General features: G+C 47.3%; 1 protein-coding gene across 1 annotated transcript in view; it reads right to left on the minus strand.

The window, feature by feature from the left end:
• Positions 1-67: 67 nt before the first annotated feature.
• RELB (RELB proto-oncogene, NF-kB subunit) overlaps positions 68-20,310 on the minus strand; it is a 28,875-nt gene continuing 8,632 nt past the window's right edge. Inside the window, exons 5-12 of the mRNA XM_081507628.1 lie at positions 11,691-11,848; positions 10,201-10,292; positions 9,891-10,022; positions 8,146-8,250; positions 5,894-6,109; positions 5,032-5,100; positions 4,810-4,887; positions 68-863 (exon numbers count right to left, since the gene is read on the minus strand). Coding sequence (XP_081363754.1) covers positions 478-863; positions 4,810-4,887; positions 5,032-5,100; positions 5,894-6,109; positions 8,146-8,250; positions 9,891-10,022; positions 10,201-10,292; positions 11,691-11,848 — 1,236 coding nt within the window. The 3' untranslated portion in view covers positions 68-477. The remainder of the gene's footprint in view (positions 864-4,809; positions 4,888-5,031; positions 5,101-5,893; positions 6,110-8,145; positions 8,251-9,890; positions 10,023-10,200; positions 10,293-11,690; positions 11,849-20,310) is intronic.

Below are 20,310 nucleotides of genomic sequence, written 5' to 3' on the forward strand. Positions count from 1 at the left end.
GAGCCTGGAGACTTTGTACTTAAGGGCGGGGAGTGTTTCTCTAGCGAAGAGACGAGACCCCCAGGGATCAAAAGCTCATCTTTATTAGGAAGACTCTGAACAAACAACTTACCCTCCCCCACCTTCAAGCTTGGGGAAGGAGGATGGGGGATCTGCACCCTCCTCCCATATATACACAACAGAATCCCCCTGGAGAAGGTGCCCCTGCTTGTGGGGGCTGAGACAGCAGCTTTAACAAGCTAGTGCTTGAGAGCCAAGGCCCCTTTCCTCTCCAGACTCAGTTTTCTCATTTGTAAAATCAGCTCAGGAGAAACCGGTGCTACGGAGTTTCTCCCCAGCGCTGAAGATGTCCGATTCAGAAGGACGAGGACGTCGGAAGACTGACCAAGGGCCGCCCCAGGGGATGGGGGTGCTGGGTATCCTGATTGGAAGGCCACCTCCCTCCCCACCCAGCGCCTCTCCTCCAGCGCCGCGGGGCTACGTGGCCTCAGGGCCCGGGGACAGGAGGCCACCCCCAAAGCCGGCCTCACGGTACTGATTGGGGAACATGTTGCTGCCCACGAGGCTGGCAGTGCCTCCGTCCCCGGGGCCCGGGGCTTGGTACGAGTCCAGAGTCAGCGGCTCGGGGCCGGGGGGCTCCCCGACCGCAGCCCCTGCACCGCCGTTGCCCGCGACAGCGCTGGTGAGTTGTGGCGCTGGGGGCAACATGTCCAGCATGGTCAAGAGCGTGGGGGCAGCGGGGTCGTAGGGAAAGCCGTCGTCCAGGAGGTCCGGCCCGCCGGGGGGTTCCAGGCTGGGGAGGGATACGGTGCCCGGGAAGAAGTCTGCGTCCGGTAGCAGCACTGACGGCGGGAGGTACGGTCCTGCAGGGATGAGGAGAAAGAAGGAAGCATGGTGGGCTTTTAGGGTCGACCTCCCGCCAGGTCAAATGCCGGGTCTGTGGCTAAATACTTTATCATGTGGCTTCCTTCCTACAACGCCAGGGAGAACTCTGAGTAGGGACTATCACCATTCTCTCTCTTTTTTAATTTCCAATATTTTTTTTGAGGTATAGTTGATGAACAGTATTACACATTTCAGGTGTACAACATAGTGATTCACAATTTTTTAAGGTTATACTCCACTTATGTGTGGGTGCTTAATCATTCAGTCGTGTCTGACTCTTGGCGACCTCATGGACTGTAGCCCACCAGGTTCCTCTGTCCATGGGATTCTCCAGGCAAGAATACTAGAGTTTGTTGCTATTCCCTTCTCCAAGGGATCTTCCCAACCCAGGGATTGAACCCAGGTCTCTTGCATTGCAGGTGGATTCTTTACCATCCACGCCACCAGGGAAGCCCATACTCTGCTTATAGTTGTTATAAAATATTGGCTATTTTCCCTGTGCTGTATTCCCTCTCCCTGTTGCTGATTTTATTTTATACATTGTAATTTGTACCTTTTAATCCCCATCCCTATATTTCCCCTTCCCCTCCCCTCTTCCCACTGATAGCCACTAGTTTGTTCTCTATATCTGTCAGTATTTCTTTTTTGTTATATTTACTTTTTTTTTATGACTTCACATATAAGTTAAATCATACAGTATTTGTCTTTCTCTGTCACTAAGCATAATACTCTCCAAGTCTATCCATGTTGTTGCAAATTACAGTTTTTTTTAATGACTGAGTAATAATACATTGTGAGGAGGGCATGGCAACCCACTCCAGTAATCTTGCCCAGAGAATCCCATGGACAGAGGAGCCTGGCAGGCTGCACTCCATAGGGCCATATACAGACGGACACGACTGAAGAGACTAAGCAGCAGTAGTAATCCATTGTATATATATACACCACATCTTCTTTATCCATTCATTTATTGAAGGACACATAGGTTACTTCCATTTCTTGGCTATTGTATACAATGGTGCTATGAACATTGGGGTACATGTCTCTTTTCAAATTAGTGTTTTGATTTTGTTTTTTTGTTTTGGATATACACTCAGGAGTGGAATTGCTGGGTCAAATGGTATTTGCAAATGATACGACCAATACAGGGTTAATGTCCAAAATAAAAACAGCTCATATGATATTAAATAAACAAATACCCCAACTAAAAAAATGAGCAGAACAACTGAATAGACATTTTTCTAAGGAAGACATGCAGTTGGCCAACAGTCACATGAAAAGATGCTCAACATGGTTAATCATCAGAGAAATGCAAATAAAAACCACAATGAAGTATCACCTCACACCTGTCAGAATGGCTGTCATCAAAAAGAGATAAATAACAAATGCTGGTGAGGATGTAGAGAAAAGAGAACCCTCATACATTGTTGGTGGGAGGGTAAATTGGTGTGTGGAAAACAGTTTGGGAGTTCCTCAAAAAACTAAGAATCATTCTTATTTAATAAGCAAACAGGCAAAATAACTTGCAGTCCACAGGTGAGTTGTGGAACCAGGGTTGAAACTGTGCTCCTATAATGCTAGTGAGTTTTCCTCAAGAATGAGGAAGAAAAGGATTCTTCAAAGCCCCCCAGCATATAAAGACAACCCAAAAGGTGAAATCTCCACAGCATGAGAGACCCAAGGAGAAATATCAAGTCCCAAAATTGCAAGGTAAAATGGTAAGTGTTATTGTGGAAGTCTTTTTGAGACAAGACAAACCTCACCAGCAAAGACTGACTACACTTATTTTAGAAGGAGTCACAGTGCCGCTGGAACTCTATTTCCCAGCTTCCCTTGTAGCTTGATGTGGACATGTGACCAAGTGCTGCTGGCTGAAATTTGGGCATGATGGCTGGAGCTGCAACAGCCATTCTGCACCATGAGGTGGAAATGATGAGCTGAAAATGGCAGAAGCTTGGGTCTCCGATGATCACGCAGCCACCAAACCATCTGTGGACCACCCACCCCTGGACTGTGTTTGTGTGAGAGGAGAAATAATGTCCTATCCTACTGAAGCTCCTGTTATTTGGGGTTTTGCTGTGAATGCAGTTAAACATGATCATAACAAATGCAGGTGGCATTCCTGGTTTCTGGCAAGTTCCTAACATCTCCTGGGCACCAATGCACACTAAATAACTGTGCATTGTGGCCTCACTAAATTCTGGAAGGAACACCAAGAAGGAAGATCTCCATCTGCAAGTTAAGTAAACTGAGGCCCAGTGAGGTTGCACAGGGACTTCCCAGTGCAGTGGTTAAGAATCCACCTTCTAATTCAGGGGACACAGGTTTGATCCCTAGTTCAGGAACTAAGATCTCCCATGCCTCGGGGCAACTAAGCCCATGCACCACAAATACGTTTCTAGAACCCCCACACCACAGCTAGAGAGAAGACCTTGTACTTCAACGAACAGCCCACATAACACACAGAAAGATCCCACATGCTGCAACTAAGACCTGATGCAGCCATAAATATTTTTTTAAAAAAAGATCACACAGTGGCTAAATTGTGGCCTTGAATTCAAACCCAGTCTGATTGCAGAGGCCAGCCTCCTAACCATTCCACTCTAGTGCCAGGGCAGCTTTGCCACAGGAATGAGAGAGGGGAACTTTAGATCCTGGGAAATTGGGGTGATGGAGCAGGTGAAAGAATTACTAAGTGGTTAATGATGAGGGACTTCAGGGATTCAGGGTCGAAGGTTGATGAAATGGACTAGCACTGGGGGTTTCTAGGAGCAAAGGTCTTGGGCATTGGTTAGAGGGTGTTGGGGGGGACAACAGATGACACTTGAAACCTTCGGGTGAGATTGGCTGTGATTGACAACTCCAGCAGACTCTGGTTGGGAGCTGGCTGGGAGCTGGGCTCCTGGGGTAGCTGGGGTGCTGGGGACAGCGTTCTCAGAGCTAGCAGTCAGCGAGCGGTCAGCGAGTGGGGAGGCTTTGGATAGCACCCAGACAGGGTTACAGTTCATGGGATCTGGAGGCTGGCGTGTGAGTTGAGATGAAGGCCGTGGTAGAAGAGGTCAGAGGGTGACTGAATTCAAGGCTGGCTAGCTCTGACACCACCTCCATTTATCCATCATCTACTCCCTACCACTGGTTTCACATGTATCATCACTAATCTAAACCTATGCCCATGGGTGGTGGTCCAGTGGCTAAGACTCCATGCTCCCAATGCAGAGGCCCTGGGTTTGATCCCTGGTCAGGGAAATAGATCCCACATGCTGCAACTGAGAGTTCGCATGCTGCAACTAAAGATCCCATGTGCCACAGAGAAGATCGAAGATTCCACATGCTGCAACTAAGACCTATTGCAGCCTAATAATTAAAATTAAAATTTTAAATAAATTAACAAGTAAATATAAATAAACTTTTGCCCAGGTGTAACTCCCCGCTCCACCACAGACTGGCTGTGTGACCTTGGGCAAGAGATGTCACCTCTCTGGGCTTCAAGTTTTTCACCAGCAAAATGGGACTGGGGCATGGGAGGAGATGACAGCACCCACCCCTCACCCCCCAGAGGGACTGCACAGATTAAGTGAACACACACAAAGCAATTATGCTCAGAGTGTCTGTAAAAATAAATAACAGTAACATTTAAAAGGCCAATGAGGTAGGTATGTGGTGATACTTTTCAGAGGAGCCCTGAGGCTCTGAGAGGTAGAGCAACTTGATGAAGGTCACATAGCATGTAAATGGCCAAGTGGAGATAAGAGCCTCTGGACTGTGTCCAGAACCACTATTCTTGCCACTTTATGTTGCTGGTTAAGTGGTGAGGCACTGGCAATGTAGGAGCTCTTGGGGGGCCTGAAGAGGCTAGAAAAGCAGGGCTGCAGCAGCCCCTCAGCCCACCTCGAGGGCAGGGGTTTGCTCTGAACCAACACCCACCTGAGCCATGGCTGGGCAGGAATTGATCCAGGAAGACTGGTTTTTTCCTCCGTCGTTTGCTCTCAATGCCATGGGGATCTGAAAGAAGGCAAAGATGAAGACTCCTGGATCCCACCAGCCCCTCCTCCCCAACCGGGGGCAGGGGGGTGGGCGGGCGGTGGGGTCAGTCAACCCCTCCCAGGGACCTGGAGAGGGACATCAAAAGGGGCAGAGGGGACACACCAGAGCTATTCAGCTCCCCAAGGACGTCAGGCAGCCCCCGTTTCCGCTTCTTGTCCACGCCGTAGCTGTCTGTTCAGGAGATACCAGAGGCATACAAAATAACCCATGAAAAATAAGAATTAATTATAGAAACTGTTTGGGAAGTTGTTGAGTTATTCTGGCTTTTTCCCAACCCATGTATATAGATGTCCATATCTTAGAATAAAACCCAAATCCGCTTCTAACCACACTGGAACATCCCAGGCATAAATCTGCCTCAGGGCCTTTGCAGTTGCTGTTCCAGGTGCTTAAAACACTCTTCCTCAACTCTTATTGCTTCCCTGGAAAACTGCTTAGTCACCCTCCTGTCTTCAGGTCAGCTGCCCCCTCTTTCAGGAAACCCTCCCTGAACTCTAAGGCTGGTCAGTTGCCCTACTCTGCAAGCCGAATTCTGTACGCAATTCCGTCCCAGCCCTGCCCGACTCTTGCTGTCACTGTATGGGAATGGATCTGTTCCACCCACCCCTCCCACCCCCATAGGACGATGAGCCTCATAGCACAGGTCTGGGGCTGTCTTTGGTACCACTATGTTCCCAGCAGAAGCCCAGGCATGAGCAGCTATGCTGAGAGGAGAAATCATTAAATAATCCCAAAATGTCAAGAGATGGGTACTGTTATTATTTCCATTTTGCACAGGAGTCTGAGACTAGGAAAAGCCAAGGTCACATAAGCCAGTAAGCAGACCAGGATTTGAACCCCAGTCTGTGCAACTCAGAGCCCACATTCTACTTCTGCCTCTTCCCCTTTCCCCTTTTGGTCACCCCAAGCAAGGCCAAAGACCTGGTCTCTGGGGCAGTGGGTCACCCTGGGTTGCCGTGGTTACCATGGTCCCGAGGCAGGTAGGTGAAGGGCAGAGGCTCACTGCAGACCCCATCGGTAAGCCGCTGCAGAAAGACATTCACTGTCACAGGTTCAACAATCTCCAGGTCCTCGTAGGGTGGTGTCTTGAACACAATGGCAATCTGGCGGTGCACATCGGCCTGGGAGAAGTCAGCCCGGCCTTCCCAGGAAGCTCTGCTGAACACCACCGATATATCCTCTGGCAGGAAAGTGGGGGCATCAGCTGAGCCAAGACACTTGGTCCACCAGAGACCCAACTCACTCAGCCTCCCTCAAAATCAACACCAATATTTCTAAGAATAAAACTAATTATGCGTGCGCGCATGCTAAGTCACTTCAGTCGTGTCTGACTCCTAAGAATCGTAGCACACCAGGCTCCTCTGTCCATAGGATTCTCCAGGCAAGAATACTGGAATGGGTTGCCATTTCCTCCTCCAGGAGATCTTTCCAACCCAGAGATCGAACCCACATCTCATGTGTCTCCTGTATTGGCAGACGGGTTCTTTACCACTAGCACTACCTGGGAAGCCCATATATATGTATAGATATTGAGGCTTTATATGTGTTGGACACACACAGATTACCTCTAAGACAAACAACAATTCTAGGAAGCTCATGATATTGAGGAGAAAGCAAAGGCACCAGGAGATTAAGCCACTTGTCCAAGGTCACATGGTTAAGAAGTGGTGTAGCCAAGATGGGAATCCAGGCAAGCAAGCTCCTAGGACTTGGGGAAGTTACTCGTATTTCTGGGCCTAGTGTCATCACTCTAAAGAGGGAAAGTCATAGCACTCACCTCATAGGAGTTGTTAGGAAGATTAAATGAGTCATTCCAATAAAAGGGCTTAGAACAGGACTTAACATAATAAGTGATCAATCCTTGTTAAGTATGATGGATTTATTAAGCATTATGCAAAATATTAGCTCCAGGTATGGAACTCAGAAAATCCTCAGTAAATGCTAACTCTTTGTGATGTAGCTCTTAGGTACTTGGGATCCCATCTCATCCTAATACCAGCTCATTTTAGGGGTTGAGGAAACCAGCTCAGGGTAGTGAAGTCACCTGACCAAGATCAGCCAGTGAGTCAATGATGGAATAGAACTCACATCTACCTTGAATCATTCACTTGGGGCAGGATCAGTTTTTCTGCCCTAACCCCAATTCCCAGGCTCCTAAGAATCTCCTTGGCCTTCCTCAGATCTCGGCTCAAATACCATCTCCTCCAGGAAGCCTTCCCAGATGCCTGGACCATGTCTGGTCTTCCTGTTGTTCAGTCTCAGTACTGTGTCTTCTTCCCTATCAGCATTACACACATTTATAATTTGTATTTCTTTCCCTACCTCTCACTGAACTGAGAGCCCTGTGAGGGCAGAGTCCAGACGTGTCTCAGTCACTGCTATGTCCCAGCACTGCCTAGCACAGAGGCCAGTATAGAGGAGCCACCCAATAATCAATTCCTCATTCAAAAAAAAACAAAAACCCAGACTTCCCTGGTGGCACAATGGATAAGAATCCACCTGCCAATGCAGGGGGACATGAGTTCGATCCCTGGTCTGGGAAGACCCCACATGCTGCGGAGCAACTAAGCCCTTGCGCCACAACTGCTGAGCCCGTGCCCTAGAGCCTGAGCGGCGCAACTACTGAGCCCGCGTGCTCCAACTACTGAAGCATGTGCGCACCTAGAGCCTGTCCTCTGCAACGAGAAGCCACCGCAATGAGAAGCCTGCACATTGCAATGAAGAGTAGCCCCTGCTCGCCACAACTAGAGAAAGCCCACGCGAAGCAACAATGACCCAGCGCAGCCAAAAATGAATAAATAATAAAAGTTTTAAAACCCTGTGTGAGAAAGGGGTTTTGACATTTGAATGGACGTGACTCAAGTGGAAACCTCCTCCATTTTCTCCATCTGGAGCCCCGACCCAACTGTCATAAAGCATTTATTTATACAACCCCACCATTTTAATACCAGAATAGTTCCCCAAAGTTCCTGATGCCAAGGTCTGCCCAGCACTGAACGCTGGCAGGTATAAACAGGCCTCCTTCTCTGTTCATGAATGAGGAGTGGGTGTGTGGGTGGGTGTCTTAGTGAGTGAGTGAATCAATGGGCAATATCTGAAACCAGAGCTCTGGACCTTTCTACTCGGCTCCCCTGGTTAACCAGCTATTCCTCACCGTCTCACTCTCTGCAAGCTAGCAGACCCCACTCTGCCCACTCACTGCCCCAGGCCCCTCACCTTTCTGCACCTTGTCGCACAGTAGGTAGAGCTCCTCGCCACCCGTGCACGGCCCACTCTCCTTGTTGATTCGGCAAATCCGTAGCTCTGACGTGTTTGTAGACTCTGAGAAAGAGGAAAGGAAGACACACAAAGGAAAAAAAAAGAATTCAGTCATCAAATCCTTACCAGGAACCCCACGGGTGCCCACTCGGGGTGTGAAGAGGTGGGAAATGGACAAGCCAGGGTGTCTGATATTTTTGGAACCTGTGGTCCAGGTGGAAAAAGAAGATGCCCAGGGCGGAGGGGTTAACGGACATCTATGAGTGCTCCTCAGTGAGGTCTAGCGAGCTCCCATCTCTGTCCTGGGGATTGGATAGGTCAAAGCCCAATGGTAGCTAAGAGGTGACCATGTGCCCTAGACCTGGCCAATCAAAGCATCACCTCCTCCTGGCCACAGCTGATTGGTCAAAGAGGAGGATGCGAATAAAACTAGGCCAATGAGAGACAGCCCTGGGACTTGGAGCAAAAATATTGGGTAAGAGGACTTCCCTGGTGGTACAGGGGATAAGAATCTGCCTGCTGATGCAGCGGACACAGGTTCGATTCCTAGTATGGGAAGATTCCACATTCAGGCAACTAAGCCTGAGCTCTAGAGCCTTTGAGCCGCTACTACTAAGCTCACTTGCCACACTTACTGAAGCCCAAGTGCCTAGAGCCTACGCACCTCAATAAAGAGTAGCCCCCACTCACCGCAATTAGAGAAAGCCTGCATGCAAGAAAAAAAAAATGAAATTGGGTAAAAGAATCTCTCTTCAGGAGCGGAAGAAAAGTTCCAGGCTGGTAGGACATAAGACTAGAGCTTCGTACAGTTATTTTGCCCCTGCCTGGGAGGGCCCTGCTAAGAGTGACTCTAACATGAAGGAAGCATGACTGAGAGATGGAAAGAAATAGATCCCTAATGACATCACTGAGAGCCTGGATACAGCCAAACCTGAAGCATTGTGCTACCTCTGGATATTTTTAGTTAATGAAACCAACATTCTTTTTTTTTTTCCTTATGTGAGATGGGATTCTATCTCTTGCATCCATAAAATCCTGGATTGAATTAATATTCCCTGCCCATTTTGATGCTTGTGGCAGTCACTGTAAGTGGCCTAAAAATCTAACAGCCATTCCTAATCTCCTCTTCTATGCCTGTACCCCTCTATAGAGGATGAAAAATCTAAATACGTGCTTTCTCAGATTCCTTTGCAACTAAACGTGGCCATTGAGCTAAGTTCTGGCCAATGAGACATAAGCAGATGCCTACCAGGGTGATTCTGAGAAATGTATTATTTTCTGTATAAGAGGGAGATTATTACTTATGCTGCCTCTTCCCAAGGGGTGCATTGTATAGTTGTACTGATTGTGCTTTCTACAACACCAGAAGGCCCCATTTCCATAGGCTACTTAGTAAACGCTGACCTCTAGAGGTGGGCAGTGTACAGCCTGCACACCATACAGGCTGACACTGCACACCGTCTTGAACACAGACATGATGTCCGGAGCTGTGGCAGCCAGCTCATGACCATGAGGGAAAGGCCACGAGAATCACAGAGCTGCTGAACCAGTGCCCTGATATGGCTGAGCAGCTGAATCAATAGGAACAGACTTAATAACTGAGGGAAAAAAAAAAGAATTCCTGTTTGTTCACCCATTGTGTGTGGGGCTTTCCAGTACTTGCGACCAAAGACTATCCTAATGAAACAGCACCCTCAACTCACTCTTGTCATAGACGGGCTCAGAGAGCACAGGGTCCATCCGGCGCATCTGTCCTTGCTGGTCCCTGTATGAGGCCTGGAAGCAAATCCTCACAACATTCATGTCCACCTCCTGATGGTTCTTCAGGGACCCAGCTGTGGGAGAGATATGGGAAGGCTGAGTGTGGGTGGTGGAGACCCTAGTAAGGGGATAGGGGACAGGGAAGGGGCGGGGCTGGGGCAATGGTGGATACTGGAAAAGGTGGGGGGATGGGGTGGCGGAGGGGTGAGGAGTTTGGGAGGATGGGATGCTGAGCTAGGCACAGGGACTCACCATTGTAGGGGTCGATACCCAGCTGAATCTTCCGCTCGATGGCAGCCTCGATCTCCTTCTTCCTCACACACTGGATGCCCAGGTTGTTAAAGCTGAGTGGGGGAAGGGGTGAAGGGAGGCACTCCTGAGAGGGCAGGTGTAGCCCTGACCCACAAGACAGTTCTGGTAGATGCTGCTGCAGGGCTCACACCCTTAAAGGCTGAAGCCCCCCCAGGCCCAGGGTTCCAGCATTGGGACGGGACTGGGGCTCAAACCCTTAGGGGTATGGAGGATTCCTGAGAGAACCTGGGAACACACCTTATCTTTATCACATGAAAGCACCAGTTGACCTCATTTATAAAAAGAAAACTGCCAATTAAACTCAAATGTGATATCAAGTTTTAAAAAAACTCTCCAAAACAGCAAAGGTCAAAACGCTGGATAATACCCTCTGTAGGTGATATTGTAGAGAATCAGGCACTCTCACTCATTGCTGGAGGGACTGTAAATCACCCGAGTGATCATGTACTAGAAGACAACATGGCAGTATTTATTCATTCCACCAAGATTTTCTGAGCACATACTGTGTGCCAGGGACTGTGCTAGGCACAGGGAACAGGGGGATACAGCAGGGAACAAAAGAGATAAAATCTCTGCTCTCACAGAACTTACATTTTGATTAAGTTTATAAATTGCTAAAAATATAAATGCACAGATGTGGGGCCAACAATTTCATTTCTAGGAATCTATCCTAGAGAAGGGTATATATGAAACAATTCATTGAATAATAGTAACAGAGCAACAAGAGATTGGAATAAGTGCCCATTAATAAGGACATATTCAATTAATCGTTAACATCCATGCATTGGAATACTATGCAGCCAATGAAAAGGACAGGACAGTTCTAAATGTACTGATAGGAGTTATCTCTCAGATGTACTAAAACATAAAAACAAGGTGCAAATGTCTCTACCATTCATAAGGGAATGACAAATATATATATATATATATATATATATATATATATATATACACACACACACACATATATAGGCATAGCATTATCTTTAGTTGCCTCCAAGAAGGAGCACTAGTGACTAGGGGACCAAAGATGGAAGGAAATTTATTTCATTGCACACCCTTTCTGAACCTTTTACATTTTTTAATTGAAAACATATAAATTATAAAGTGAAAGAAAGAATGGGCCTTGCAGTTAAGTCAGGTCTGGGGTCAAATCTCAGCTCTGCCATTGGCTATCTGGGCTCCTTCACCTCTCTGAGCCTCGGTTTCCTCCTCTACAAAATGGGGATAAATATAATGCATGTGAATGTGCATGCAGCAGGGTTCCAGGCCTAGATGAGACCCTCCACTGTTCCCAGACCTTGGTTTCCCATCTAGGCAATGCAGTGAAGAAAGTCTGGTTAAGCTGCCCCAGCCATAAGGTTTTCTGGGGTGATCCTCAGCCCCTCAAAATCTCCATGGCCAAGGGCAAAGGGTCAGGGGTCAGGTACCTGTGCCGAGGGCTGACATGAGGCCGGAGCCGCACCCTGCAGACACCGTCTGTGCAGTCTTTCCCCACGAGGCTGTGGGGATGAACTCGGTGAGGCCAGTCCTTCCACACCAGGCAGGCGGTCACCTCCACCTCCCGTAGCCCTCCACAGTCCCGGAGCTGCAGGAAGATGGGTGCTCTTGGGGTCCCATCGCAGACACCTGCACCCATCCAAGCTTCCTCTGGTATCTCCTCCCCCCGCAACAATGGAAGTGTGTCCGTTGAAGACCTCTTTTAGATCCTAAACCCAAAGCTTCCAACCTGGGGACCTCATATCATGAGAGCTGACCCACAGATACACTTTCTTTGGCCACTCGACTTAAAAAAATGGATGCACACAAGGTTTCCAAGTGTGGTCCACAGATAACATACTCATAGTGGGGAGGCCTGGTAGACACCACCTTAACCAGGTGATCAAGGTCAGTATCAACAATGCGGGGCCAACAGAGCACAGGCATCCTCTGTTGGGATGAATCACAAGCTGGAATCAAGATTGCCAGGAGAAATATCAACAACCTCAGACACAGAGATGATGCCACTCTAATGTCAGAAAGAGAAGAGGAACTAAAGAGCCTGTTAATGAGGGTGAAAGAGGAGAGCGAAAAAGCTGGTTTAAAACTCAACATTCCAAAAACTAAGATCATTGCACCCGGTTCCATCACCTCATGGCAAATAGAAGGGGGAAAAGTTGGAAACAGTGACAGATTTTTATTTTCTTAGGCTCCAAAATCACTGCGGATGGTGACTATAGCCTTGAAATTAAAAGATGCTTGCTCTTTGGGAGGAAAGCTATGACGAACCTAGATAGTGTATTAAAAAGCAAAGACATCAGTTTGCCGACAAAGGTCCGTCTAGTCAAAGCTATGTTTCCAGTAGTCATGTATGGATGTGAGAGTTGGACCATAAAGAAGGCTCTCTTCTATGACAGCCCCTCTAGAAGTGCAACCCCAGAATCTAATCATGAGGAAATGTCAAACAAGCCCTAACGGCAGGTCATCCATTCAAACATATCTGTGTCACGAAAGACAATAAAAAGATGGGTGAAGACTTCCCTGGTGGTCCAGTGGCCAAGACTGTGCTCCTAATACAGGGGGCTTGGGTTTGATCCCTGGTCGAGGAACTAAATCCCACACACCACAACTAAAACCCAGAGCAGCCAAAAAAAAAAAAAAGATAGGTGTCATACTTGGGGTTAAAAAAGAACAAAAAATGTATTTTGATCTGCTGGTAGTTAAATAACACATACATATGTCAAAATCCTTAGAGCTACACACTTAATATTTGATCAAATGCAACTCAATTTCCAAAAAAAATAGAGGAGAGAGACTCCAGAGACACAACCAAATGCAACATAGGACCCTAAATTGAGGCGAGAGAAATCATTATAAAACACATTTTGAGAGACTTCCCTGTGGTTAAGAATCCACCCGCCAATGCAGGGGACATGGGTTGTATCCCTGGTCCAGGAAGATCCTACATGCCTGGAGCAACTAAGCCCGGAGCAACTAAGCACCACAACTACTGAGCCAGTGCTCTAGAGCCAGTGAGCCACAGCTACTGAGCTGGTGCGCCACAGCTACCGAAGCCCTCAAGCCTAGAACCTGTGCTCCACTACAAAAGAAACTGCCAGATGGAGAAGCCTCAGCACCACAATGAAGAGAAGCCCCCACTCACTGCAAACAGAGAAAGCCCATGCAGAACAAAGACCCAGCATAGCCAAAAATCAATCAATCAACAGATCTTAAAAAAAAAAAAATTGGGGAACAATTTGGAAATTTCAGCATGGACTGTTTATTAGATGATATTATGGGATATTATAGATTTTTTCTAGGGATAGTCATGAGTGTCATAGCCATGCAGGAGCTTATTTCTAGAAGATGCCCCCTGAAGTATCTACAGGTGAAATAACATGATATTTACAACTCATCTGCAAACGGGTCCGCAAAAAAAGCAACGTGCATATCTGTGTGTGTGTGAGCACTACACATGTGTATGTATGTTTGTGTGCATGGAAAGAGGGTCAGATATAGCAAATTGAGGTAAAATTGAGGTCTACTGATGAATGCGGGTGAAGGGTACACAGGTGCTTGTTGTGCTATTTTTCTAATTTTTCTGGAGATTGCAATTGTTTTCATTCTAAATTCATCAAAATGTGTACATTAAATATATAGTTTTTTGTATATCAGTTATACCTCAAAAATAGAAACAAACAAGAAACCTAGAAAAAAGATTTAAAAGATATTTTTTCAAAATAAAAAGTTGGGGTGGGGTAGGGGAGGGAAGGACTGAGAGTATGGGATTAGTAGATGCAAACTATTACATGTAGGATGGATAAACAACAGGGTCCTACTGGATAGCACAGGGAATTATATTCAATATCCTGTGATAAACCATAATGAAAAGAATATATGTATAAATATATACATATGTATATATAACTAAATCACTGATGTACAGCAGAAATTAACATGATATTGTAAATCAACTATAATTCAATAAAATAAAAAAATTTTTTTTAAGTTGGGGAAGGAACTTCCCTGATGTTCAGTGGTTAAGACTGCGCTTTCACTGCAGAGGGCACAGGTTTGATCCCTGGTCAGGGAACTAAGGTCCCGACCGCTGTGTGCTGCTGCTGCTGCTGCTGCTGCTAAGTCACTTCAGTCGTGTCCGACTCTGTGTGAAGCATGGCCAAAAAAAAAAAAGAAGTTGGGGAAAATTTGGAGCCCACATTTAAAAGGTATGAGACATCATGTTATTCCAGATTTCCAGGTTCTCCTTTTTTAAAAGAAGTTATGACAACTGAGGCTGGAATTCTCCTCAGCAGCCACATGGGGCAGCAGAGAGATACCAGCCCCTTGAGGTGGGGTCCAGACCCACTTGGTTTTCCTGGGTCTCTCGCAGGGCCCTGCTGGCATCAGAGAACCTCTAAAGTGTGATATGAACATGTAAAGTGAAAAGTGAAAGTTGCTCAGTCATGTCCAACTCTTTGCGACCCCATGGACTGTGGAATTCTCTAGGCCAGAATATTGGAGTGGGTAGCCTTTCCCTTCTCCAGGGGATCTTCCCAACCCAGGGATCGAACCCAGGTCTCCTGCATTGCAGTTAGATTCTTTACCAGCTGAGCCACCAGAGAAAGTGAACATGTAAAGCTGGTGCCTATAAAATACAATGAACAGGTGTGTCTCAGTGGGCCCGTACTGCCCTCTAGGGAGCGTTTGTGATACTGGTGACAATTTTGGTGATGGAGACACAGCAGGCAGTACACAGCGCCAGAGATGCTACCCAGCCTGCAGTACCAGGACAGACCCACACAAATCCTGTAAGACTTCTGAATATCCCGACAGCATTCACATTGGTGACAAGACTGTTTGAAAAAGTCAGAAGCCAGAACCTTCTTCTGTTTTACATATATAGCACTTTTCCCCAGGTGCCACAATGGTAAAGAATCTGCCTGCCAATGCAGGAGATCCCTAGGTCAGGTTACCTCCTGGAATAGGAAATGCAACCTGCTCCAATATTCTTGCCTGGAAAATTCCGTGGACAGAGGAGACTGGTGGGTGACAGTCCATGGGGCTGCAAAGAGTCAGACATGACTGAGCGGCTGAGCGCACACGCACACATTTTTTCCCATAACTTTCAAATACACTGAAGTTTCAAAAACTGCAATGACTATGTTAATTGAGAGAGGACTGGATTTCATTTAGACTGAGAATTATTCATCACTTTGGTGGCTTTTTCTTCCCTCGCTACGCAGCTTGTGGGATCTCAGTTCCCTGACCAGCGATTGAACCAGTGCCCTGCAATGGAAGCATGCAGTTTTAACCCACTGGACCATCAAGGAAGTGAGTCACTACCTGTTATGGGCTAAACTGCACGCTTCCAAAATTCATATGTTGAAGCCCTAGCCCCAAGGAGACAGACCCTGTCAATGCTGTGCTTAGTTGTGTCTGACTGTTTTGTGACCCCATGGACTGTAGCCCGCCAGGCTCCTCTGTTCATGGGATTTCCCCCAGGCAAGAATATTGGAGTGGGCTGCCACTTTCTCCTCCAGGGGATCTTCCTGACCCAGGGATGGAACCCAAGTCTCTTGCATCTCCTGCTCTGGCAGGTGGATTCTTTACCACTAGCACCACCTGGGAAGCCTTATAGCCTTCAGAGAAATCAGCCCTTAGGGCGGGGACTACTCTGATTTCTCAGATGATAAAGAATCTGCATGCAATTCAGGGGACCTAAGTTGGATCCCTGGGTTGGGACGATCCCCTGGAGGGGGGAATGGCTAGCCCACTCCAGTATTCTTGCCTGGAAAATCCCACGGACAGAGGAGCCTGACGGGCTACAGTCCACAGGGTCGCAAAGACTCAGACACGAATGAGTGACTAATACTTTCACTTTCACTTACGGTGGGGACTAATCCAATCTGCCTCATAGCCTTATGTTCCGAAGCAAAAGTTGCTCAGTTGTCTCCGACTCTTTGCAACCCTGTAGACTGTAGCCCGCTGGGCTCCTCTGTTCATGGAATTTTCTAGGCAAGAATACTGGAGTGGGTTGCCATTCTACAAGAAGAGGTAATCAGTCCTGAATATTCATTGGAAGGACTGATGCTGAAGCTGAAACTCCAATATTTTGGCCACCTGATGAGAAGAACTGACTCACTGGGAAAGACCCTGATGCTGGGAAAGATTGAGGGCAGGAGGAGAAGAGGACGACAGAGGATGAGATGGCTGGATGGCATCACCGACTCAATGGACATGAGTTTGAGCAAACTCCAGGAGATGGTGAAGGACAAGGAAGCCTGGCACGCTGCAGTCCAAGGGGTCGCAAAGAGTCAGACACAACTGAGTGACTGAACAAGAAGAGGTAATTTGGACACACACAGAGACACCAATGTGGACAAAAAGGAGAGACCAAGTGAGGACAGAGAGAAGGCGGCCATCTGCAAGCCTAGGAGAGAGGCCTCAGAGGAAACAACCCTGCCGACAGCTCAATTTTGGCCTTCCAGCCTCCAGAATCATGAGACAATAAATTCCTGTGGTTTAAGGCACCCAGTCTGTGGGATTTTGTGAGGGCAGCTGGAGCTGAGTAATAAACCACCTTAACCATGGGATCCGATTCAGCATCAGATATTAGGTTAAACTGCCACCCCACGTGCCAGGATGTCAGACTCTAAGAGGACCACAGCCTCACTGCTGGGGTATTCCTGCCAAAATTAATAACCTGATCTAACCTAGAAACAGCCAAAAATCCAGAATGTGGGACATACTAAAAAACACCTTCCCTGGTGGTTCAGTGGCTTAGACTCCGCACTTCCCAATGCAGGGGGCCCAGGTTCAACCCCTGGTCAGGGAACTAGATCCCACATGCTGCAACTAAGAGTCCACGTGCCATAGCTAAAAAAATCCCTTGAGAGGCAACTAAAGAGCCTGCACACCGCAGTGAAGATCGAAGATTCCTCGGGCCACAACTAAGATGTAGTGTAGCCAAATAAACAACAAAAAATTACAACTTTTCTGTCCTCCATAAATGTCCCCATCCCAAAATGCAAAGGCAGCCTGAGGAACAAACCCAGTTCAAAGGACACTGAAGATGCCTGTCTTTATTTCTTGAGAATTCTGGAGGCTGGAAGTCTAAGATCAAGGTGCCAGCATGGCTGGGTTCTGGTGAAGGCCTCTTTTGGGCACAGGCTCTGTCACCATGTCCTCAGATGGGGGAAGGGCTGAGGGCGTTCTCTGGGACCTCATTTATAAGGGCACTGATCTCAAAGGCCTCACCTCCTACTACCATCACCTTCAGAGTTGTGTGTGCTCAGTCGTGTCCAACTCTTTGGGACCCCATGGACTGTGGCCCACCAGGCTCCTCTGTCCATGGGATTTTCCCAGGCAAGAATACTGGAGTGGGTTGCCATTTCCTACTCCAACTTTTGGAGTTAGGGTTTGAATGTATGAATTGAGAGGGTACACAAACATTTAGACCTGACAACTAAAGGCAGGACTGGACTAGACCGGATATTAAACAAGTGGACCAAAGGAAAAAAAGTATAAAGGATGTCTTGGGTCAGTGGGATCAACAGACTATGGACTTAGAAGATATCGTTGTATGAATATTACACTTCTAGTACGTGATAACAGTGTTGTCATTATACAGGTCCTACCTTGCAAAAAAAAGTCATGGCTTTTGAGAGATACAGGCAGAAACATTTTGAGTCAAGTATCATATCTCCAACTCACTTTCAAATTGCCCTCTATAAATGTCTACATAAAGAGAGAGGCAAGGGTAGGGTGAGAGGGAGGCTCAAGAGGGAGGGGATATATATATAGTTATGATTGAGTCACATTGTTGTACAGCAAAAACCAACATAACATTGTAAAGCAATTATCCTCCAATTAAATAAAGAGAGAGGCATTGAGGGAGAGGAGACAGAAACATCTCACACGAGGAAGCTGGCACCAGGACAGGGATCAGAAAAGGCAACCCTGAGGTGGGCTGAGGCCTCACAGTTAATAGGGGGTGACTGACTATGCCAAAACCTTTGACTGTGTAGATCACAATAAACTGTGGAAAATTCTTAAAGAGATGGGAATACTAGACCACTTGACCTGCCTCCTGAGAAATCTGTATGCAGGTCAAGAAGCAACACTTAGAACTGGACATGGAACAACAGACTGGTTCCAAATCGGGAAAGGAGTATGTCAAGGCTGTATATTGTCACCCTGCTTATTTAACTTATACGCAGAGTATATCATGAGAAATGCTGGATGAAGCACAAGCTGGAATCAAGATTGCCAGGAGAAATATCAAAAACCTCAGATATGCAAATGACACCACACTTATGGCAGAAAGTGAAGAACTAAAGAGCCTCTTGATGAAAGTGAAAGAGGAGAGTGAAAAAGTTGGCTTAAAACTCAACATTCAGAAAACTAAGATCATGGCATCTGGTCCCATCACTTCATGGCAAATAGATGGGGAAATAGTGGAAACAGTGAGAGACTATTTTGGGGGGCTCCAAAATCACTGCAGATGGTGATTGTAGCCATGAAATTAAAAGACACACCTGCTTCTTGGAAGAAAAGTTATGACCAACCTAGACAGCGTATTAAAAAGCAGAGACATTACTTGGCCAACAAAGGTCCATCTAGTCAAAGCTATGGTTTCTCTAGTAGTATGTATGGATGTGAGAGTTGGACTATAAAGAAAGCTGAGTGCCAAAGAATCAATGCTTTTGAATTGTGGTGTTGGAGAAGACTCTTGAGAGTCCCTTGGAAAGCAAGGAGATCCAACCAGTCCATCCTAAAGGAAATCAGTCCTGAATATTCATTGGAAGGACTGATGTTGAAGCTGAAACTCCAATACTTTGGCCACTTGATGCGAAGAACTGACTCATTTGAAAAGACCCTGATGCTGGGAAAGATTGAAGGCGGGAGGAGAAGGGGACGACAAAGGATGAGATGGTTGGATGGCATCACTGACTCAATGGACATGAGTTTGAGTAAGCTCCACGAGTTGGTGATGGACAAGGAGGCCTGGCGTGCTGCAGTCCATGGGGTGGCAAGGAGTCGGACATGACTGAGCAACTGAACTGAGCTGAACTGAAGGCTGCAGGTGGAAAGCACTTCAGGCAGGAGGAACAGCAGTATTGAAGGACTGATGGCTGGATGGTGGGGAGTGAGGGGGCTGGGTGGGAGTGGGCAGCAGAAGCCGGACCAGGAAAGATCTTAGAGGGACTTCCCTGGTGGTCCAGTGACTAAGACTCCACGTTCCCAATGCAGGAGGCCTGGGTTCCATCCCTGGTCAAGGAACTAGACCCGACATGCCACAACTAAGATGGAAGATCCTATGTGCTACAGCTAAGACCCAGCACAGTTAAATAAATAAATAAATCTTTTTTTAAAAAAGAAATAAGCAAAGGTCTTAAGAGGCCCCGGGGAGGATCTTCCCCAGGAGGATCTTGGGCCTCCTCCTGAGGGCACTCGGGAGACAAAGGAGGCTTCTAAGCAGGGGAGAGGAGCAGATGTGTAATTCACCAGCGGCCACTCTGGCTGCTTCGCCCAAGAGGGGAGGGAAATCTGCAGGGGACCGAGAGCTGGTCACCAGGGAGGAAGCTGGAGGTCAGGGAGCAGCTGGGCCTGGATCCGGGGCTAGTGGGATGGTGAGAACACAATTCAGGGTCCACAGACACTTGAGCAAAGATCCAGAAATACAAGAAGGCTCCGTATTGGAGAGGCATGAGGCACCAGGCCTCTCAGACATCACTGGGAGAGACAGTCATGGGTGCAACCCCCGAGGAGGGCAACTTGGCAACAGCTGTCAAGTTGCCTTTGATGGGCAATCCTGCTTCCAGAAGTTTGGGAATTTTATTTTACTTTTTTTTTGCCATGCCACACAGTTTGCAGAATCCTAGTTCCCCAATGAGGGATTGAGCCTCAGGCCCTCTGGTATGAAAGCACAGAGTCCTAATCCCTGGACCACCAGAGAAGTCCCTATTATCACCTTTTGTAGAGAAGGCACAGAGAGACTGAGTAACCTGCCCGAGGCAGCACAGCTAGCAGATGGTGGAAGCAGGATTCGAACTCAAGCACTCTGATTCT

The sequence above is a fragment of the Giraffa tippelskirchi genome, chromosome 7 (genome assembly GCF_054371585.1).
Source record: "Giraffa tippelskirchi isolate mGirTip1 chromosome 7, T2T-mGirTip1v1.2.pri, whole genome shotgun sequence".
Lineage (NCBI taxonomy): Eukaryota > Metazoa > Chordata > Mammalia > Artiodactyla > Giraffidae > Giraffa > Giraffa tippelskirchi.